At 34.1% G+C, this 22,645-nt stretch overlaps 1 protein-coding gene across 2 annotated transcripts in view; it reads right to left on the bottom strand.

Annotated features, from left to right (window-relative positions):
• Positions 1–4,375: 4,375 nt before the first annotated feature.
• LOC123680000 (ABC transporter G family member 20-like) overlaps positions 4,376–22,645 on the bottom strand; it is a 68,016-nt gene continuing 49,746 nt past the window's right edge. For both annotated transcript variants that reach the window (XM_045617625.1, XM_045617626.1), the window contains exons 5-14: positions 20,257–20,382; positions 20,110–20,203; positions 19,330–19,545; positions 17,392–17,510; positions 17,089–17,323; positions 12,789–12,966; positions 10,930–11,116; positions 9,794–10,059; positions 8,723–8,809; positions 4,376–4,601 (exon numbers count right to left, since the gene is read on the bottom strand). In XM_045617625.1, the coding sequence (XP_045473581.1) occupies positions 4,390–4,601; positions 8,723–8,809; positions 9,794–10,059; positions 10,930–11,116; positions 12,789–12,966; positions 17,089–17,323; positions 17,392–17,510; positions 19,330–19,545; positions 20,110–20,203; positions 20,257–20,382 (1,720 nt within the window). In that variant the 3' untranslated portion in view covers positions 4,376–4,389. The remainder of the gene's footprint in view (positions 4,602–8,722; positions 8,810–9,793; positions 10,060–10,929; positions 11,117–12,788; positions 12,967–17,088; positions 17,324–17,391; positions 17,511–19,329; positions 19,546–20,109; positions 20,204–20,256; positions 20,383–22,645) is intronic.

Below are 22,645 nucleotides of genomic sequence, written 5' to 3'. Positions count from 1 at the left end.
GTGTACTTCATAATAAACTTTTTACAGTTGGAATGAATTTCTGAAAGCAATCAAATATACTACTCTAATTTTCTTGAGTTTAGAATTTTGTAGAATTATACTAGAATACCAAAATTATTCACTTCTAGCAGTTAATTTAGCGATTTCACAATTTTTAGAATAACCTCTATTTTTTAAAATACCCATTAATACCGCAATGTGAATTTTTTTGATTTTTTCATCAATATAATTAGTATTAGGTAATTATCAATTTTTTTCTTCCACAAAAGTCGGAGGAATTGGAGAAGTCGAAGTCGAATTGGAGAATAAAGAAAAATCATTCAATTTCAATTTATCGGTTCATTATTCTCTAATTATTGATGGAAGAGGGTTAAAATCAGAGTTTTGAGTATCAAATATCAAAAACAATCGAAGTTTCAGTTCTCTCCATGTTCAAACTAAACATGAATGACAGAGTGCTTTTTAAACCATCAGTGTATTTTCGCCTCGGGTTTGAAAATACTACTTTAGTCCCAAGGTTTGGAATATACTATTTTTTATCGAAAACTACGATCTTAAATATTGTTCATCTCTAATGGCGGCCATGATGTTTCAAATTTATAACATTAAATCAATAAATTTCTGAATTGATTGAATTTAGAAAGAATGATTGTTAATTTGTCGATGTGATGAATTCGTCTTCTACTTACTGATTTGAATTATAGAAATATTCATTTTTCAATTACTTACTTTATGTGACATACCGTGTAGAGCTTTGAAGGTTAAAATGAAATATTTGTCTACTATTTTACTATCATATGTAAATTTTTATGACAAATAAGTATGTATGTATGTAAACGTAAAAGATGTCAGAAGCGGTCGAAACTTCATGGCCGCTATCGGAAGTGAATGATCAATAAAATCATAATTTTTGACGAAAAGAAATCTTTTTTTTCCACGAAAAGCTTGAAATGTGATGAATTACTCATTTCTAACGAGAACCAATTAAGAAAATACAAGAAGTCTGGTGAATTTAATCACTTTTGAAGCATTATTTAAATTAATACGCCATTGTAAATATATACCAAATTTTGAACTGAATTCTTTTCAGTTTTTAAGTGTTTTTTTTATCTTTGTACTCTTTATTATTTTTTCATAAATGTATACGTAACACGTCATCTTAGATTATAATTATGATTTTCATGCTAAATAGAAATATTAAACATATTTCATATATTGTCAGACTGACCGATTGAAAAAATCGTGCTTCCTAAAACGTGCTGCTGGAAATAGGACGATTGGCAGTTTTTTTGCAAAGAAGCCTAGAATTATGAAGTGCAATGGAGAGGAAGTTATCCCCAGACCATCAACAGCAGTTATGTCTCAAGATGCCTCCAGAAGGACAATCTGGCCATATGTCTGCTCCCGAAAATAAAGAGAATTCTTTTTTTTCGTCTGACATAGGAAATTATGTAGAGCAATCCAATTTAAATGATCAAACTAAAGTAACTCTTTTGCAAAGTCCTTGACTTCCCCCAGCAGAATATGTGTTTCCTCACTGCATCGTCAATAAAAAAGAAAAACCTATGAAAAAATATGGACAAAGATCGCATTTAGATAAGTTCCACTGGCTTGTGCTGTCTCACATAGATCAAGGGCTCTACTGCAAATATTGTGTTCTCTTCGGCAAAAAATGTCAAAAAAATACACATCCACTGGGTCGTTTAGTGAGAGAGCCATTTAAAGCTTTTGATGACCTCCTTGGAGAAAAGGGAGCACTTATGACCCATGAAAGAAACCAGTACCACCAAACTGCGGTAGAGTTCGGGAAAAACTTTCTGCTTACATATCATAACCCGTCCATTGAAGTCATGAATATGGTGTCGAGCCAACGAAAAGCTCAAGTTGAAAAAAACCGTCAATGTTTGAGGCCAATCTTTAGCACCTTAATCCCGAGCTTAATCCTATGCCAGAAAATTGCGATGAGAGGTCACAGACACTATGGATCTCATAACAAATGTATAGAAAAGGACTGCTCTGGCTCTGAAGACAAACAAAAAAGAAATATAGTTGCTAAAAATGATGGAAACTTTAGAGCACTGCAACGGTTCCAAATTGAATGAAGCAGGAAATAAGGAGATAAGCAGCGGGAGGCTCATATGAATTCTGGAATGTCGAACGCCACTTACATAAGTAACAATTCACAAAATAAACTAATAGATGCTTGTAAAGAAGAAATTCAGTCAGTAATTCTGAACAGAATAAAAGAGGCCCGACTATTTTCAGTAATATTTGATAAAACTACCGACCTTCAACACACATCGCAGATCAGAGAAGATTTTAACACGTTCTGTGCTGCTTATGCCTCCATTCGGGACGAAGATGTTGAAGGTGAGGACCGACACTTAACTGGCAAAGCCATATCACATATTGTGGAAGATTTATTGGCGAAGTTTGATGTCGATGTGAAGAATTGTGTGGGGATAGGAGTTGATAGCTGTTCAACTATGGCTTCGGATGTGAAAGAGGCTGCTAAAGTATTGATAGAGAACACTATCTGTGCAAAAAGGTGTCCCTGTTGTAGCCACATACTGGATAATTCTTTGGCAAAGTGCTCAAATGTTAATTCTTGCAAGAATACCACAGCGACAATGAAAAAGGTCATTGATTTCGTGAATGCTTCAGCAAAGAGACAGCTTGTTTTCAAAGAAGAGTTAAAGGGTGCACTCCAAGGCTTATGTGAAACTCGTTTGGTCGAAAGACATGATGAACATGTTCAATTTCAAGGAGATGCCCTTATTAAACAATGCAACGCTCTCTTGAATATTTCTAAATGGAATGATAGCAAGACTGCCTCAGAAGTAAACTGAATGTATCAAGCCCTGCGTGTCCTGACTTCATTGTATCTTGAGTTTGTCTTTTTGACGTTCTCGGTAGGTACTTCTTGAGTGAGTTTTTACCTGTTATGTATTTTATTTTTATATTTTATTGTTATTTGAATTTATGATTTTCCAGGTACCATAGTGTCTCTGAGCAGATTTCTCCAGTCTCCGTCAGTTGACCTGAAGAAAGCTACTGGATATATTCAGGACACTTTGGCTGGGCTGGAAGAAAAGAGGCTAAATGCAAGACAGTATTTAATAGACAACTTTATTCAGAGATTAAAGAGATAGCATCAGAATTGGACGCTGTTATTAAGAAGCCGAGAACAGTATCTCGTCAGACGCAGCGTGCAAATGTCCCGGCTGACTCTGAAGAGGAGTACTTTTACCAAGTTGTGTATGTGTCATTGTTGAACAGTGTCCTATTCGATTTGAAAGATCGTCTGTCTGCAGACATAATGAAACTGTTCAATTTGAATGTACTCTTGCCAAGAACCTCTTACAGTGATTACGACATACAAGTTTTACGAGAGGTAGCCGATGCTCACAGTGGACTTTTGGGAGTACCGGTTTCTTCTGTTGTTGCGGAATACCAATTGTGGGTAGCTAAGTGGAAGCGACTATCAAAATCTGTTCCAAAACCAGATGTTCCCACTTGTCTGATGCAGATAATTGAAGAATGTGACAAGGATTTGTATCCAGCCTTCAACTGCCTGCTTCGGATTCTCGCTACACTGCCAGTAAGTGTTGCCACTGGAGAACGAAACTTTTCAACTATGCATCGAGTTAAAAGTTGACTCCGAGCATAGATGGGAGAAGAAAGCCTTGTATGCCTCGCTCTCTTGAACATTCACAGGGACATTGATGTTGACGAAGACGCTGTGATTACAAGGTTTTCAAAGGGTGCAAAGACCAAATTAAATTTTGTGTTGTAATTGCCAATTGTTTTCTTTTTTTATATTGAACAATCGATTTACTATTTAATTTTATATTAATTACAACCTGAATGGTTCGAACCCTGATAAGTAAATAAATATATTTTAATGTTGATAAATATCGCGTACAGGCTTCAACCTCTGCGATTTATGTTTATGTCACAATAAACTATTATCATTATTATTATTTATATAAATAAGGAAATTTTCGAGACTTTAGGACTTGATACCGATTTACATAATTGGTTCCATAAAAAAACTTGAAGATCATAACGGTGACCCCCCCAAAGTTTAAGGCTAGGACCGCCCTTGGCACCATTGCTCGCAAGTGTAACCTCATGTTTATCAGTTCGGAAACTGATAAACATACTAAAACAACGTAACCTGAAATGAAGTATCTCCTCTAAGACGTTCAATTTTCCAATATACCTGCTTTTTGCCATGAAGTATGTAAATGGTCCGTAAATTGATAGTAAATGGTTAAAAATTGTTCTTAGAAGTGTAGAAATCTAAATTAAAAAAAATAATATATTTGAAAATTAGGAAGGACAGAGTGTTATGTGGAAATTATTGACTTTAAAAATTGGCAGCATTTATTGTACAGCTTTCAGTTTGAAAATACAAAGTGTTACAACAAAGATTAACCAAAGGACTCCCACACCTACACCATTCAGTACTTCTAGATGGTCCAGACCCCAACCTTTCATAAAGACATTCCTGAAGGACTGTGTCGGAATAGTAAATGGAAGTAAACTCGAAATGTATTGCATTATTTTAGGTTGTGCTTCCAATGGCCATATCACTCCTGTGAAACGAAAATTGTAAAAATACAGTATATAAATGTGCAGGAGTTAGTTTTCTATATGATTTTGATTTTCTATTATTCTCTCTTTCTTCATATAAATTTTTTTTTAAATTAGTATCCCAGAAAAGATTAACTTCAAAATTATTATCGACTACTACAACCTTCATTAAAAAAATAATTAGCTCAAGAAATAGAAGCACTTCAGAAACTTCGTTCTATGAAGAGCAATTAAAAGATGTTTATTTTTACACCGGAATTTTGACATGTACAAGTAAGAAAAAGTAAAATAAAACTAACTGACGGCGGAAAAGAGTATCTGAAATGTATATATTTTTTCTCTATATTTAATGTAGGAGATGTAGTACTAAATGATAGAAATCTAGTCACGTTACAGACTGTTGCTGATCATGTCTGCCGTGTATAAGTTGAACCTATCACCGATTCTTGGACTACGGCTTCTATTTCTCGTTGACCTGGTACTATCGGTATTCACCCTAAATTTTCTATTTGCCAGGTACCATTGTATCAATCTCGTAAGTTTGATTGGAAATTTCATCAACTCCATTTTGCATATCAGACCCCGATACCACATTTTATCAAATGCCTTTTCTATATCCAAGAAAATTGCACCGGTATCTGTAGAGAGGTTCATTTGCTCCTTAAAATTTTCCGTTTGGTGATCTGGAATTTGGAATTATTTTCTTTTCTTCTACGAATTCTGTCAGTCTTCTGTGAATTAATTTCTCTACCACTTTACCAATTGCCGATAATAGGTTTATAGGTCGATAATTTGTTGAGTCTTTTTTGTCTTTTCCTTTATTCCAAATTAATATTGTATCCGACGTTTTCCATTTCATTGGATATCCTGTTTTTCGTATGAATCTGGCTATTTCAACGATTTCATCTCGAGCTTCTCCTGGTAAGTTTTTAATTGCTTGATTGAGTATTCCGTCTATTCTGGGTGCTTTTCTATTTTTTATGTTTTGAATATCTTCAATTTCTTCTTTAGTCACTTCTGTTTAATCTTCTTCTATTTCATTGTGATCTTCGTCTGTTATATTTCTGTGTATTTCGACTGATTGGTTGAATTGGTCTTCGTTGATTTTTGGATTCAGCTTAAATTGATGTTCCAGAGATTCTTCAAACATTTCTGCCTTTTCTTCATTTGTGACAGCTATTCGATTCCCCTTCTTCAGTGCTGGTATCTTCGCTTTCGTTTTTCTTCCAGTTAGTGCTGTCGTCATTTTCCACAGTGATTGGGTCTTCCGTATCTAGTTCTTCTAACTTCTTGTCCCAGTCTTCGTTGAACACTTGTCTGACTCTGTTTTTCACATCGTTTATTCAGTATAGTTTTGTCACCGGGGTTTAATGTGCGTCTATACTGTTTATTCGCCTTTTTCTTTTCCTCTAACAAAATTCTCACGTCTAGAGGTAACGTTTTCTTCTTCGGTGTTTTTTTGATCTTGGTGGACTGTACTTCAGCTGCGATTATTCTTTTTTCTAGATCTTTGATTGCTTCGTCTAGCTGTTCTTAGTTTTCTATCTTTACACGTTTCATTTGAATTATTTATTTAAATTATGCCCAATTAATTGATTTTCGGTTCGTGGGTAGTTTGTTCCGATTTCTAATATCAAGATCCGATCCAGCTTGGTTTCTATTCAATAATTCGCTAATACATTTTTCATTAATGCTATTTCCAGTACGTCCATCGTACCTGTGGTTTCGTGGACATGAGTGGAATCTTCTGGTCCTAGTACTAATAAATTACGTTTGTCTGCTATAGCTCTCAGTTTAGTTCCTTGGGGATTTATCTTCCTGCTATTCCAATCAGGATGTTTTGGATTTAAGTCTCCTGCAATTATCGTAGGTTTTTTATTTCGGACCAATTTTTTTTTATCGGCTTCTTCTAACCCATTGTTTAGGGATTGGATACAGGGTTAATGTTTATTTCACCTGCTTTCGTTTTAACACTTACCCCTTTTTCTTCGATATTTGCACTTAGAACTTCTGGTAGTTCGGGATGTGCAATTACTCTTTTCACTAAGACGGCTATACCTCCTCATCTACCATGTTCTTTGTCTTTTCTATGTTTCTTCATAATTTCTTATTTTAAATTCTATTTGGCTTCGAATAGATTTCTCCCAAGAGAAGTATATCAATTTTATTTTCTTCCAAGAAAAGAGTTAATTCGTTTCTTTTTTGGAAGACTGAATTTGCGTTCCAGAACGCAATTGTAAAACTTTTATAATAATATAATAATAATAATAATAATAACCAGATATATTACTAGTCGATAAACATCAAAAGACAGCATTACTCGTTGACGTTGCAATACCAAATAACAACAACCTGCGTCAAAAGGAGGTCGAAAAAATTTCAAAATATAGGGACCTCGAATTTCAGATAAAGCGTCAGTGGGGAATGATATCAACGAAAACTATTCCAATTATCATCTCAACAACTGGAATAGCGCCCAAAAATCTCAAGAGGAATATCAAGCAACTGGGACTTAGTGAGTATAGATGTAATATAATGCAAAAAGCTATTCTTTTAGGTACTGCAAGGACGGTGAGAAAATTCCTAGGAAGCGAAGGGCAGGTCCAAGGATCACGTGTAAGAGGACCAGAAGTTCGACGAGAACCAGGGAGACTACAAGGACCGGACACGACCGAGCTCTACCCTTCTGATATTTTAAATATCTGGGATTGAGTGAATGTTCCTCTTAGCGAGGAGTGAGAAGCCGACGGCGAGGAGAAACCCTTCGCGTATAGGCAAAAGTCGATAATAATAAACTTTATTTAGTTTATTATCCTACGCGTTGGAGAATGCGCAGGAACCGGTTGCGTCGTTGTCAAGTGACTTCTAGTCATCGATCGGGTTGTTATCTTGGAATATAGATAGAAGGAACGGAAAGTAAGCATTTGTGCTCGATCTCGAGTACAAGAGAGATGTAAGTTTAGTGTCGCCAATCACAATCAAGCTAGCCGATTGTGTGTGCGAGGCATAGGCGTGGAGAATGCTGATTTGATTGTTGAATGCTTTATATTTATCTATATATCGGTTTTATAGCGTTTTACGCCTTCCGATTCTCAGCTTCCATCCTCTTCTATCTTCCCAGTCTCCTGGCTGTAAGTTCCGTTCAGACTTCGAGTCATCTATCGGGTAGCAACTGGGAGCCTGGTATGGGTGGTATGAGGCTGAATTGTCGGTCGGGTTGTTGTCGAGGGCTGAGTTATCGATCGATGTGTTGCCATGGGACGGGAAATCAAAGGTCCAGGTGTTAGGTAATCTTTGACCAGCATTCCGTTTGTTGAGGCAATTGGGTCGTTTTTCGATTTTGGTTGCTCCACGAATTATCCTACCTATGAGAGTTTCCTCCGCAGAGATGCTCTTGCATCCATCAAAATCTACGTTATGTTCTGTTTTAGAGTAGTGTTTAAATAGGGCAGATGTTGGATCTCCTTGGCGTATTGCCATTTGGTACTCATATACTCTGTTAGTTATACGTCTGTTGGTTTCCTTTGGTGTTCGAAGAAATTTGGAAATTTTGTTGTCAGCTGTGAAAACTGTCTTTATATCCTGTTTTTGTAGGATGCGACTGATTTTGTCAGTGACACCTTTGATAAAAGGTAGGAAAGCTTTTATGAATGAAATTTTCTGGAGGATTTTTGGTTTGATGTGTATAGGTCTGATGTCGGTTAATGGTTTTCTGAATTTGTTGACAATTGTAGCCATTCTGTTGTAGGGTGGTTTGGAGGATGTTGATTTCTTGTGGAAGGTGTAGGTTATCTGTCAGTTTTATGGATCTATGGATTGAAGAGTTCAATACAGGGTTGATTTGAGACGGATGATGGTGTGAATTCGCATTCAGGTAGCGGTTTGTGTGGGTTGGTTTTCTGTAAATCGTGTGTGTGAAGGAATCGTTGGATTTTGATACGAGAACATCTAGAAATAGGAATGAGTTTGAGTTTTTCATAAGTTTGGTGAGTAATTTAAAAATATCAAAAATAATTTTTACTGGCCAGCAGTGCTTTCAGGAAATATTCGTTTTTGGAATTTTCATAGTGAAATGAAACATTCATTACACATAGAACGTTTTTCACTCAAAGTTTATACTCACCACAAAGTAAAATCATGGGATAAAATGCTCCGCATGTGAGAATATTTGCCATTGTATAATTGCTACTCACAATTGATATCCAAAACCCTGAAATTTAAATGGTTCAAAAATTAAATGTAACTTCAATTCTGTTTCTACAGTAAAATGATAATATTTATTGGTAAGAGGAAACACCACCACGTGAAATTCTCTTGATCTGTCAATATTTGACAAGAAGAGGACAAACATAATGTGCGATGTTGCCACAACGACTCAATGATCAGTAGAAGTTAGGAATATTAAAATAGTTCCAACTTTCGCCTATAAGTATCTACTTTACGATTAGAGTTCTGCCATTTTTGTAATGTTTCCAGCAAGTATTCAAGTTCAGAAAAATAAGGTTATTGAAACCCAAATTCTGAAATATCAATAGTTGAGAATGACAACTAAATGAATAGAATTTTCCAGAAATAATAAATATTATTTTGTAGAGACTTGCAGGCTGAAGCATAAACTTAAATATATATGTAGAAACAACGAATTGTGAAAATAGATATTTTGCTCGGAAGAGTTATCGCCTCCTCCGCATTGTCATTCAATTTCTACGGATTATTCGAAGAAAAAGTTTGTTTCGCAAAAAATTATCAAAAATATAATGTATTCTTTTTATTTATTTTTGTTTAAGTAATGGGCTGCTGTCAGAATTGTCAAATAACTTGTTATTCATTTTGTTGATATGTGAAACCATCACTTAATTTTTGGAAAAACCTTAATCCTGTTTGATGAGTAACGTCCTATTAATTGCATAACTTCGTTTTCGATATCCCTGTAGTACCCCTCTAAACAGTTTTGTCCCTGCATTATATTCCTCCACATAATGCTTCTACTGTACCTAATTAGTAAATTATTCAATAATAGAAAAGTTGTCATGAGTTCTTGTTAATTGATCTGAGATAAAGTTTTTATTTTCGTTGCCTTATACTTTAAAAAATAAAGAAAACTTTTCACGGTGCATTGGTTGCATTCAAGTTCCTCTGTATGAAATTTAGTTTCAATTGAAATGTTGAAGAGTAATATAAATGTTGAACTCACCAAGTGCCATTCCATTGATGCCCTCGAGAATAATCAGGGAGTACAAAGTGAATAAACTTCCAACACTCGTTAGTTCGAAAAGGAGGAAGGCAACTGCAAATATCTCCAAATTTTGTACAAGCAATATTAAAAATTGTAGGATGAAGTGGGTTATAGTAATTTCCATTGCCGTAACACCGGCTACAGCTGATCTATCCCAAACACCTTCCAGTCGGTCCGTTAATATTATTTGAGAGGTGAGTAATGTTCCAGAAAAATAGGCTATTCTAAAAATGAATAAATACATTTCAAATAGGTAATGTTATTGAGAGAATATTTAGTGGAATTCAATGAATATCGATTCTATTCAATTCAGATATAAAGTTAATTTACTCCGATATTGATTACTTGGTCGCAGAGCCTTTCTAGCCAGAGACCCAATTTTTCGTCCTAAAAGAAGTCAACTGTGCAGAATTCAAAGAATGAACATTGGGTAATCCGGATGTTCTACCGGATAAGACATCTTTTTGAAAAATTTCGATAATAACATGGGGGAAACATTCATTATCATTATCATTTATAAAAAACCAAAAATTTCAAACCTTTACAAAAAATTAAATTCATTTCAGGATTGAAAAGGAAAAATAGATCTTCGTCATTTCTCCAACATTTTTGCATTCCTCTGGGCAATCGACATTCTGATTGGATAATTGGAAATAAAAATTATTTCTGAACATCAAGGAGCCGCCCCAAAAACGGAAAAAAATGGGCAAGTTTATCTGAGAGAACACCGACAAGTCTGATGAGTGCATGAGTTTTAGCGTCAATAATTACTATATAGGGGAGTATATGAGGGAGATAACGCGTCATTTGAGATATTCATGAGTATAATGCATAATGCGACACCTTTGATGGTTTTTTTGTTAAAATGTCTGTATTACTTCCAGTTATTTCTGACATTCTTACATTCTCATCCTCTACTTCCACAAATGAAATTTTTGGTAATCAAGCTTGAAATGTCGCTTCTAAATTAAACTCTAGCGATGGCCCTGTTTGGTCTATTATGGCGAATGCATTGGAATTAGAATGAAATTGAAATTTCTCTAGTAAAAGATTACATACAATGACGTTGGTAACTTCCGATGATGCAAACTTACGTATTGACAATTCCTGGAAGTAGGTACTCAGTGAAATGTTCTCCGTCTATTCCATAAACGGGATCAAAAAAATTGATGGGGTTTTCTGCAAATCCCTTCTCGAAATCACAATCATTGAAGATGCTCTTTTGAAAGTCCATATACAGATCCAGTAATTTGTATTTTATTGTATAGCCTATTTGACGATCTGAAACGGAAAATTTATATTTTATTCTGCGATGTAATATAACATGCTTATCAAATCAACTGAATAGCAACCTCATAAAGAAGTCCAACATGAAAGTGAACATTGGAAATTGGAGCTAAAAAGCAAGGAAAGTGCGAATCTAGAAATTTAGAATTGAAATCTTGAAGAAGAGAAGAAGCTCTAGAAGAAATCAATTACAACAGAGATCATAGTGCAGAGAAAAGTAGTGATGCCCAGTGTAAAAAAGAAATCAACTAAGTAATCACAGTTGAGCAAGATTTCAGCAAGGGCGGATTAAGGCGATGTTTTAGGGAGGTGGGGGGGCATAGAAAGTCACGGCTCATATAGGTGCCAACAAAATTTTTGTTGGTACCAACTGGGTCAAGTGTTTTTTTTTTAGAAAGATGGATATTAGTCAATCATATCATATTCAGTTTCCAAAAATTTTGTAGGGCAAAAACAAGTTAAAAAAATATCACATATTTCATAAATAAAATACAATGCAATACAATACAAATTCACTTCATAAGAGAACTCAGGCGCAAAACAGTATGGTGTAGTAAAATGAAATCCATTACCATAGTTAATGATTCATTTTAGGCCAAATATGCGCTGTTTTGTTCGATAACTTTTGTTCCTGCCAATCCCACTAAACACACATCAAAATTTTCCTGGCCATTTCCGACGGCTCACCACGTTCGACCACGAGCGTTTTTGCTTGACGTTGTCGTAAATGATTCACTTTTCATCACCAATCACCAAGCGTTTCAAAAATGTTGCGATCTTTGGATAATATTTTTTAAATTCAGACACCTTAATCATACACCGATTCACGAGACGTCATTCGCGAACTACGTCGAACGAAGAGAAACCACCGAAATGTCAGATTTCGACACCTTTCATAACTGATGATGTAGATATCATGGAAGGACAGATTTACTAACAGTAACGTTCTAAGACGAATTAAGAAAACTAAATTTGAAAGTTGGGCAGTGCTATACAGGGTGATGGTGATTCATTGGTGAATGAGCGGAAGCTAAAGGGTAGATAGAGAACACTGAGGCGAGCCAAAATAACCTATATTTGAAGGATCTATCTCTCTTTATAATCAGGATACAGATTTTTTCAATTATAACTTTTGAACCACCCAATATATTTAGTACGTTTATTCTCTGCAACAACTGAATCATACAGACAAAGCAACTGTATTTTTTTTTTCAGGTCCGGCTTTCTTAATAAACTCAAGAAAACAAAACTGCCAATATTGCGATGACCATCAAATGAAAGAAGAAGACAATATACTCCATTGACGTTTAAAATAATGACATATAAATGACAATACAATACCCACCAGACGAATCTAAGACGGCAACGAAAACAAATAGTGAGATATTTACGTAATCATTAATTTATTAATGTATGTTGTTTTTGGATGTAAATTTGAATTGTATGTATACTGAAGAAGGCGAAACGTGCGAAATAAATTATTATATACAGTTGCGAATAACAAAAAAATTTTGGGTACTTTCATGTTACAATCATTGGAAATGAAAATTCATCTGAATTGATCATTTTGTTATCCCAACTTATGTATATGAACCTATATGGAATTAGGTATTAGTGTTACAAGAGATTTGTGTGCAAATTAGTTAATAGAATTTTTTTGACTTACTTGACATATCAAGATAAGTTTTAATCTGACTTGAATCTAAGGCATCATCTGTCGTATCAGGACCTGAGTTGAAGCGTTCCTCGGAAGCTGCGGTATAATTTCTTGAAAGGTGTATTGCTCCAACCCATTTTCCATGTTTTATTCCACTCATTGCTTCCGACATGCTATCGACGTAGATCTGAAAGAATAACAATGAAAACTATCCCTCATAATAAATGAGAGCATATATTTTGAAATATGTTTTCTTCCAAATTACTATAATTTTTGAATTTTGCAAACGATTGGGTTCAATTCATCGATGAACAATTTGGGGTCACAATGGATTTTGTCCGTTCATCCGCCGTGTGTCGGTGGTTCACTTATCTTGGTAACCCCAATTTTCTCGAAAAAAGGTAACATGTCAGGAACATGTCTTTTCCTATTATGCCATTTGAAAGATTATTCCATTCTTATTTTTTTTTAAATAATATTTTTTCCATTTCAAACCGTTAGCAATTTGCGGCATCTAACATTAATTATATTCATTCGTTTTTTCCTGCATTTTGACAGTATGCTTTTTTGGAGACATATATATGATTTCGTTTCTTCAATTCAAGAAGGCCTTGTAACGAAGTATTTCTTTATCATTAAATTTAATGAATAATATATTTCAATAACAATGAAACATTTTTTCATTAACGAACGAACAATTCATCATATCTATCTATATGCCCAAATTTGGATTCATACATAACTTATATATTTTCCTTATTTCATTGTTGGTTACTTAAGAATATCAGGGGTTACATAAGTTTAATATTTTCATTTCCATCAAGAATTCAAAAATAAATGGATAAGAACTATTGGACCCATCACATATCCTTCACGATTGACGGATCTAAGCCCAAATAACTATAACATAGTTGATATAAATGATGAACATGAGTGCTTCTAATATACTGCCCTGAATTACACCAAACTCATTCTCAACTATTTTCTACTTATGTGATACTCCTCTAGTTTGAATGGTACCTAACTCTTTGGATTCTATCCTCTGAATACGATGTCAACCATTTCAGTGCACGTCTCCTTATTCCATACATTTTTAGTTTTTCCAGTAATATTTCTCTGTCCAAGCAATCGAAGGCCTTTGATAAGTCCAGCAAAATACCCACCCTCATATCTCCTCTTTCCAAGCATTTCAGTACTTTCTGTGTGAATTGGAATAAGGCGCTTTATGTAGACCTATTTCCGATGTAACCATGTTGGTTGTCAGATATAACATCACAGACCGATAGAAAATCCATTAATCTGACATACACCACAAGTTCGAAGATTTTTGAAAATCCTGAAAGCAAGCTTATGGGTCTATAATTATCGAATCAGTTGGTGTCTCCTTTACCCTCATATATTGGTCTGATTGATAATAACTTCTAGTCCTCCGGTAACACTCCTTCTTTAAGTGAGTAGTTCACTATGTGACGCAGAACACCAGATATCGATGGAACTATGTGGCGAATGAGACCAGTTGGAATTTCATCTTCACCTGAGCTATGCTTAGGTTTTAGCTCTTTATTTAGTTCCAAGAGCTCCTCTTCGGTAACAGCTTTCAAAAATATCAATTGAAATTTGAATAAAGTTTTTTTTCTTTGGGTGATTTTTCATCAGATCCGGAACTATATCAATTAAATATTTCTTGTATTTTTTGCTATTTCATCAGGATTACCCTCAATCTCACATTGGTGTGTAGTTTTAGTTTTTTCTGTTATTGCCTTAAATAAAGTCCACATACATTTATTTCTGTTATAGGATAGTTTTATTCAATTTTCATAATTTTCTGACCTAGCTTTAATCAATAATAGATCAAACTCCTTCTTTTCGAGTGAGTACATTTCCCTATATTTATTATCAAGTTGTTTTAATGACAAAAGGTTAGCTAATCTACGTTTCTTTTCTTTAACTGTTTCAGTAATAGGGTATAAATTCTTATTGATTTTTTCTATTGGGGTTGAACAGTTTTTTGGGAAATCTCTCATTGAATATTATAATGAATGTATTTATAAATACATACCATTGTTTATTAACGTTGGATACATCCACTTCAAAGATCCAATTTTGTTTTTTCAAGTTGTCAAATAATTCATCCCTATTAATGACATTGAAAAATCTTTCAAAAAGCAGGACTCCTTTTCCTGTCTCGAAACTTGGTGTATAATTTTCTGGGCTGTATGGTCAGAGATTATGGTGAACAATACATAATTTTAAACAACTTCGCTAGGAACATTGGTGAAAATATTGTCGATACAGAGTTAGGCGTTATTCTGGTATTTTCTAAAATTGTTGGATAAACATATTGAAAGAACTCAACACCTCAAAGAATTGGGATCTGTTATTACTCGATTTGATGAGTTCAAAATTGATAACGCTTGCCAAGAATATTTTCTAAGTTTTTATTTATAACAACACTTCTTCCTTATTCAAAAATATTTGGAAATCTCCTTTTGGAGGTCGGTATATCGACGCAAGTATAATGCTTTCTGTCTCAAAGACAAATTCGATACATGAACATTCAAATATTTCTTCTATTGAAATTTCCTCTATTTTTCTTCTTTTATTGGATTTCATCCTATTATCTAAATAAATAGCAGTACCACCATAGCCCCCTTTCTGCAAAAGCTTGAAGCCAGTTTGAAATTGTTTATATTCAACATTTTCAGTTGATCTGATTTTTTCCAATGTGCTGAGAGACATATAGGTTCATTTACATTTTTCATTTTCCTTCTTTTCATTATTTTCTTCAGATTGAAATATTTCAGTAATTTCACTAGATGTTTTTCTCGTGTGGTCCTCTTGGTGCGCTTCAATAGGCTCAGTTATTCTATTTTTTTTCTGAAGTCCTCCTCTGTCATTGTTCTCCATTTCTAATTTTCCCATTTTTTAAACGACTTTTGTTAATTTCTCAATTTTATTATATCTTCGCCTTCAAGTTTTCCTCTCTGGAAAAAATTGTTTATTGTCTCTATTGCTTCAATAATTCTATCAATCATATAACTGGTATTTTCTATATCTTTAGGTATTTTTTTTCATATCATTTTGAATGTTTGTTTCTTTTCCGTGCTTCAATTTCTTTTTACTATCATATCATCTGTATCTTGGCACGCTTCATGATTCAATTGGCTTGATTCAATCGTTGCTTGTTTATCAATAGTTTCATTGTCATTATGGGAGGTGTTATTAGATATCATAGATCCTCTTTAATTTCGTTAAAATTTTTGTAATTCCCTTATATATTCAATTCATTTCCGTCCTTTTTAGCTATTCTTTTCCCTCTGTCACAGTTTCCTTCAATCGTTTTTATCTCTTCACAAATATTTATGTTGTTTATTTCTCACGGTGTAGAATTAGATCTTGATCTCATCGATAAATTCCTTGTTATTGGACTATCTATTCTTTTCTGTTTATTTTTTCTTCGTGTTAATCTTTTCGTCACTGCTTTTTTTCCGACTTTTTCTATTCTTCTCTTGAATTTCAAAATGAACTATTCACACAACGACAATCGTGTTCACACGTATTGGCACACGACACACGATTCAACGGGTATTTGTAATATAATACGGAAATATATTATTTTTAGCACAGAAAGTACGGTGAGAAAAACACTAAGAGGCGTCGAAAGATCGCGAGGATGAAGACAAGAGGGACAACGAGGACGGGTACACGTCGCGAACCGAGCTCTATCCTGTTATTTTAAATACCCGGGATGAGTGAATGTTTCTCCTATCGGGGAGTGAGAATGCCGACTGGGAGTTTTCTCTTCTGAACTGATAGCTTACAGGCGGGGATGTGATATTAGCATTTTGTTCAATGTCAAAAATGTATTATTATATGAACTCATTTTGAAGAAGTAACATGATTTTTTTTCTGGCTTATTCTCTATAAATTAATTCAAAAAATTATTATTGAAAGAACATGGTAGACGTCACCACATCTACATTAATTAAGTAATCTCTTTAATTCATTCAAAAGTTGGACAATGGAACACAAAAAAATACTTGTTATGGGATTCTTCTTGAATTTCAAAGAACATAAAGAAATTAATAAGGTCCGTTCAAAGACTAAACTTCTAACTCGTACCACTTCTTAGCTTCGGAGGGGGTCTTCGAGTTGGTATAGGAAGCTTTGAACATTGAAAATCCTCACTCTATATGTGGATCTACTTAAATTTCAAAGGAATTGCAATTAAAACAAAATATTCAAATTACTTGTTAGAGGTCAAAACAGATCAAAATTCGACAGTTGATGAATTTTATCAATTACTCACCATATCTAACATAGGATCATCCAGAAATGTTAAAAATCTACAGCTCAAGTTATAGAAATGACAGTTTATATATCCATAGGGTATAGCACTACCATTAATAGTAAAGCCCGAACAAATGTTGTTCATATTTTCATCATTCACTATCGCTATTGGTATACTTTTTATTTCTCTCCCAATTCCTATCATAAAGGCAAAAATCTCTAGCAGTGGAAATAACAGAAGAAATAGGAGTCCACTGTAAGAAGAATACGAAAGTCTAGATAAGTATCTTTTAGTTGAATAAAGAGTATGAAATGAACCTACCTTGTGTTTCGATAGAACTGTTTCCAATTTTTACCAAACAACGCTTTTGTTCTGTGGAGGTTGATCGTCATGGTACTCAAGGACTTTGGTTTCTTTTCTTTCTTTGGTTGAGTGAGGATCTGAACAGCGAAAATTAGAAAGCGAAATATTTTTTGTGGTAATGTTGTAATAATCAAGATATTCATTAGATTTAAATATTGCGATAATGCTTGAAGAAAACATAATTATTATCTTGGTTGAAGTGTTAATAAATATAATCCCTCAGAGATTAGATTTTAGCTTCAGAAAGAAATCAAGAAATCATTGATCGAAGATTATAACAGCACTTATCCAAATGAGAAAATATCGAAGAATGATTTCATTGATTTCGGGTACCTATTTGTATATGGTAAGGCGACGTTGAACGAATTCCAGAAGAAAGACTACATAAAATAGCATTGAAATAAGTAGGTAAGTGCCCAGTGAGAGGAATAAGAGAGAGGAAGACTTGGAAAGAAGGGATAAGGAAAGCGATCAGTGAAAGACAGCTCACAGATGCAGATTGTGGGGATCGCTTTCACTAAACATGGATAAGAGGCAAACTCTATAAACCTTTTGCACAATTAAATTGTTTTGAAGACTTAGTTTTGCATATTAATATTCAATTTGGAAGAAAGGTTTTTTATTGTTTAGTGTGTAATGACTCAACTCCTGAAGATATTGGTCAGGTTGATTCAATATGTTTATTTAGTTTTATTTTTTACATAGGAGTCGAATGTTTTCTGTTGTTAGTTCAGATGTCCGCCCCATTAGCCGATTCACTTTTCTTAGTGTCGAATCAATTTGTTTTCTTTTATTCTGTATGTGTTTCTCCCAAGTGATTATTTTTTTCACATGCAAACTCATGTATTTGACAGCTTACTGATATTGGCCTTGGTTCATTGTGAGTGGAGGGCAATTGTTCAGGAGAGTTGTAAATGTTATTTGAGGCAACTTTTTATGGTTTATTTGCATTCTCTATTCTTATACCAGTTGTTTAGTGAGTTATGAGGTTATTTTGTATGTTAATCATGCATGTGTATGGATTTTTATCAACAAAAGAGATAAAAACGCCATCACTGAAAAACACAAATAATTGGAAATATCGAGGCCCAAATTAACACATCTGATTGAAGAAATTTTGGTGTCTGCACGGCAGGTTAGTCGAATTCATAAAAGGAATAATCCAATTGAAATGCCAAAATTCTTGACAAAGGTACCACGTACCTCTACTGAAGGAGAGCGGATCCAACAAAATACAGACTACTGACCAATAACCGAAATAACAGTAAGTAATACATAGATTCCATTATATAAAACCAAGCCATTAGAAAACATAGAAATCTTTTTTAGATTATAAGAAGGTTTTCACCTCACCTCCACATGGATGGCAGACAAAAATATTAGAAATATACAAGAACGACCAGTTATAAAAAACTTCCTGAAGTATAGGTGCAATTGAGAAACGAACATCGAACTTTCTATGCAAACATAACTACTAAGCAGATTACAGATAGAAAAAGAATTTTGCAGTAAGATTCTTTGATCCCTTTATGGTTCTGCTTGGTACTGAATTCCCTCTTCAAACAACTGAACGCTACTCAAAAAAGTTTCAAAATTAGAGACCACATCCTCAATCATCTGCTATACATAGTTGATTCAAAACCAATAACAGGCCATAAGAACCACCTGCAAACTTAGGTTAAACTTGTTGAAAATGTTTCGAACCTAAGGACTGAGTTCATTAGGATAATCAAAAATGGACCTCACAAGTTAATTTGTCAATAGATATCAATTAGCACTGTCTTATTTCATGATCTGGTAGGTTTTTTATTTCTAATATTTTCCAGACAATCAGTATGATAAGCAATGTCTTAGTAAATTATTCAGAAAAATTGAAGAACGAATGCAATTTTTTACCTGCATTGATCTATTATTTCCTTCAGATTCGGTTTCGAGGCTTAAGTTGGAGTTGAAGTCATTTTCAGTCGACTTGAATGTAGTATCTAAAATTCCAGCTTCCTGCTTTTGACTTAAGATCAGAAAAACTTCTTCCAAATTTCCTGTGTTGAATTTGCGAAGAAGTTCATCAGGGGATGCTTCGGCCAAAAGTTTTCCGCCTCTCAAAAGACCAATCTAAAATCAAAAATAATTAATTAGGAATACCTACAAAAACAAAATTAATCGTAAAGCGTAAAATAAAATATCCTCCTTTTTTCTTATCGTGCTCAACCCGTATCAAATCCGTACTATGCAAATAATCAGAAAATACTTATTTATTTTACTAGGCAGCAAAGTAGTAGATTGACTGCCGCGGCTGATAGTTCATAGCCGAGCGTAGCGAGAACACAAAATGAAACACTGTGAACAAACGAACTGGTAGACCCCTTAACTACTGGGAACAGTTATACCAACTCAACAACAAAAAGAATTTCGACAATCCTTTTGAGTGAATTTTTTGAATAATTCATAGCTGTTATTTAAATTTTGTTATGATTTGTTTTATATATGTGTATATAGAACTTGAAAAACTCGAACTGTTATATCATTAAGTTGTAGACTTTTCTGTAAAGGTTGGCAGGAAGATATCGCTTCGCGATATGCTCGCCTTTTGCACTTTTTAACAAACTATTGTACAACCTTTTATGCAATAAAGAGTTCAAATAAATAAATAATTTAATTTCATTAATTAATTCTTACAAGATTGGCTTGCCTGGTCTCTTCTATATAATGTGTGGTGATTATCACAGCCGTGTTTTGTGTATGGGTTAATTCCGACAAATAATTCCAGATCCTAAAAAGCACAGTCTTCTTAGTATAGTGAAACTAATATTTTTAAATGTTTACTTTTCTCTGAGGATGGGATCCACACCCACAGTTGGCTCATCCAATATAAGTAATTCTGGTTTGTGGATCAGTGCAGCAGCGAAAGATACTCTTCTTTGTTGACCGCCACTGCATTCTTTTACACATCTGCAAGAAATAATATCATTGTAATGCGTGATATGGGATCTCGACATGCATTCAAAACTCCAAGATTTCATCCCTAGTAGTAAGATTTCCCAAAATGCCTAGATACCAGTTAGTATACCTAGGCAGGGCCGTTGACAGGAATTAAGAGCCCAGGGGAATATGAAAAAGTGGGCCCCAAGAAGCTCCCACCATTTTGATTCAGATTCTTACATGATGTCGAATTACAAATCCATCGCCTTTGCCTTCATTCACCCTTTAAATATCGGGTTCTTTTCTTTCTTTATCCTGCATAATAACAGGTCTTTATTTTAACCTTTCATCAAAATTTGAGTATTTCATTCCTTGCCTTCCTTTTGAATCATTTTTCCATGAATAATTCGTTCCTTTAGAATTCAACAATATTTATAAGAGAAGTCGATAGTCAAATATCATAATTATATGGTCTGAAAGAAAATTTCAATTTCTTTCTATCCCATGATAGTTATTCCGTTCGAAGAAACGCACTTTTTGTACTTTTCATACCTACAAATAGCTATTGAAATTAGGATTTTATGGTCTTGGCTGCAGGGAATCGAAACTATGATAATTTTTTATTCTTTTTTAAACACTAAAACTTCGTTCTTGATGAATAGGTATGTTATTCAACACTACTGGAACCAATTTATTCGCTTTTAAAATTTGCACTATGCAAAATTTTTAAATGAATCGTTCACCAGAATAATTTATTAATCGATTTAAACTTCTGCTGTAGGCTCGATATCTTCATCTTTCTTGATTTGAAATTGCCACAAGAAAGGAAAATATTTACCTCCCTGATAACAGAACACCTGCCCTTGATTCCAGTGATGATTGAATCTAATATCACGAAGAATAAAGTGAATCTAAAATCATCTTTCTTCTAGAGATTTTGGTCGTCTAAGGAACTATTCAACATTTTCCTACGTTTTGCCTTCCGACCAGGTGAACATTTTGGAGAGATATAATTAAAATTATCTTCTTGCAATAATTCTGCATTCAAGCAAAATTTCATCCCATATGTTCCGCAAAATCAATTAAAATGTAATTACCGCAATTTCAGAAAAAGATTAGAAACAAATCGAAATTTTTTTTTAGAAACCCTATCTCGGGAATCTGCAATATTTTGTTATTTTCATTTGAATTTGCTCCTTCTGTATACTAATAGCAATAACTTCGCATTCAATTACATAAGTTATAAAAAATATCATATGATGATATTACTCGTTTGGAAATTGTACTAAATATTGTAGGACTCATTTTTATTTTCATCAATTATATCCAAATATCAGCCGTTTTATTTTGTTAAGTTATAAAGATTCATTGTACAATTTTCAAATCTGCATAAAGGAGCAATGTGGTCTAGTAGAAGTCATTATTTTGAAAACAAATATATTATATATATATTTCTACTGGGAATATATTTTTTCGGCAACCGTCCGGGAAGTGCTCACTTCCCGGACGGTTTTTCTCTGAGAAAGTAGCATTTCCCGGCCTAGTCCGGAAAGTACGTACCTACTTCCCGGACTAGGCCGGAAAAGAATCATAGAATTCATAGCAACCGAGATAACGGCTGACAGTTCATATGAAATTAGTTGTCAAAAATTTGCATGTTTTTTTATCGCAATCGCAATAAAATATGGAAAGCAGCAGCGATAGTGTTATTTTACATGGTTGCCGAAAAAATATTGTACGCAACACGCCCGAAAATGGTTTTTTTGGACTCACAGACTTCCAGGACTCGCTTACGCTCGTCCTGGAATTTTGTCTATTCGTCCAAAAAAACCCTATTTTCCGGACTTGTTACGTAAATTACTATTTTTTATAGGAATGTTTATGTGTAGTGTGAGTTATCTTCGATCACTTTTTTGATGATGATTGAACTAAATGGTTTCTTTTTTTTAATTGGAAGCTTTGAGCATATTGCACTACAATTACTTCCACTACGTTTTCAAAATAATCATTTCTAATGATTAAATGGAAATGCGGACAAAACGACATATAGGGACAAAATGTACTTTTAGATTTTTTCAAAATTGGCGGCGTATTGCTCGGGGATTTACAGTGATTCAGGTCCCGCTTGAGATGATGACAATCCTGCGAAGAAATTGACATCCTACTGTCTGTTTCACTGGTGCAATACCTACAAATTTATTTTGGTCGGTTCAATATTTTTTGTTCACTTGGTTTCTAAATTGATTCTGGAGAGTGCCATGACAATATTCGTTGTATATTTAATGTATTCTTG

The sequence above is a fragment of the Harmonia axyridis genome, chromosome 5 (assembly GCF_914767665.1).
Source record: "Harmonia axyridis chromosome 5, icHarAxyr1.1, whole genome shotgun sequence".
Taxonomy (NCBI): domain Eukaryota; kingdom Metazoa; phylum Arthropoda; class Insecta; order Coleoptera; family Coccinellidae; genus Harmonia; species Harmonia axyridis.
Note: the sequence above shows the minus strand (reverse complement) of the source record. Positions and strands in the feature narration are given on the sequence as shown.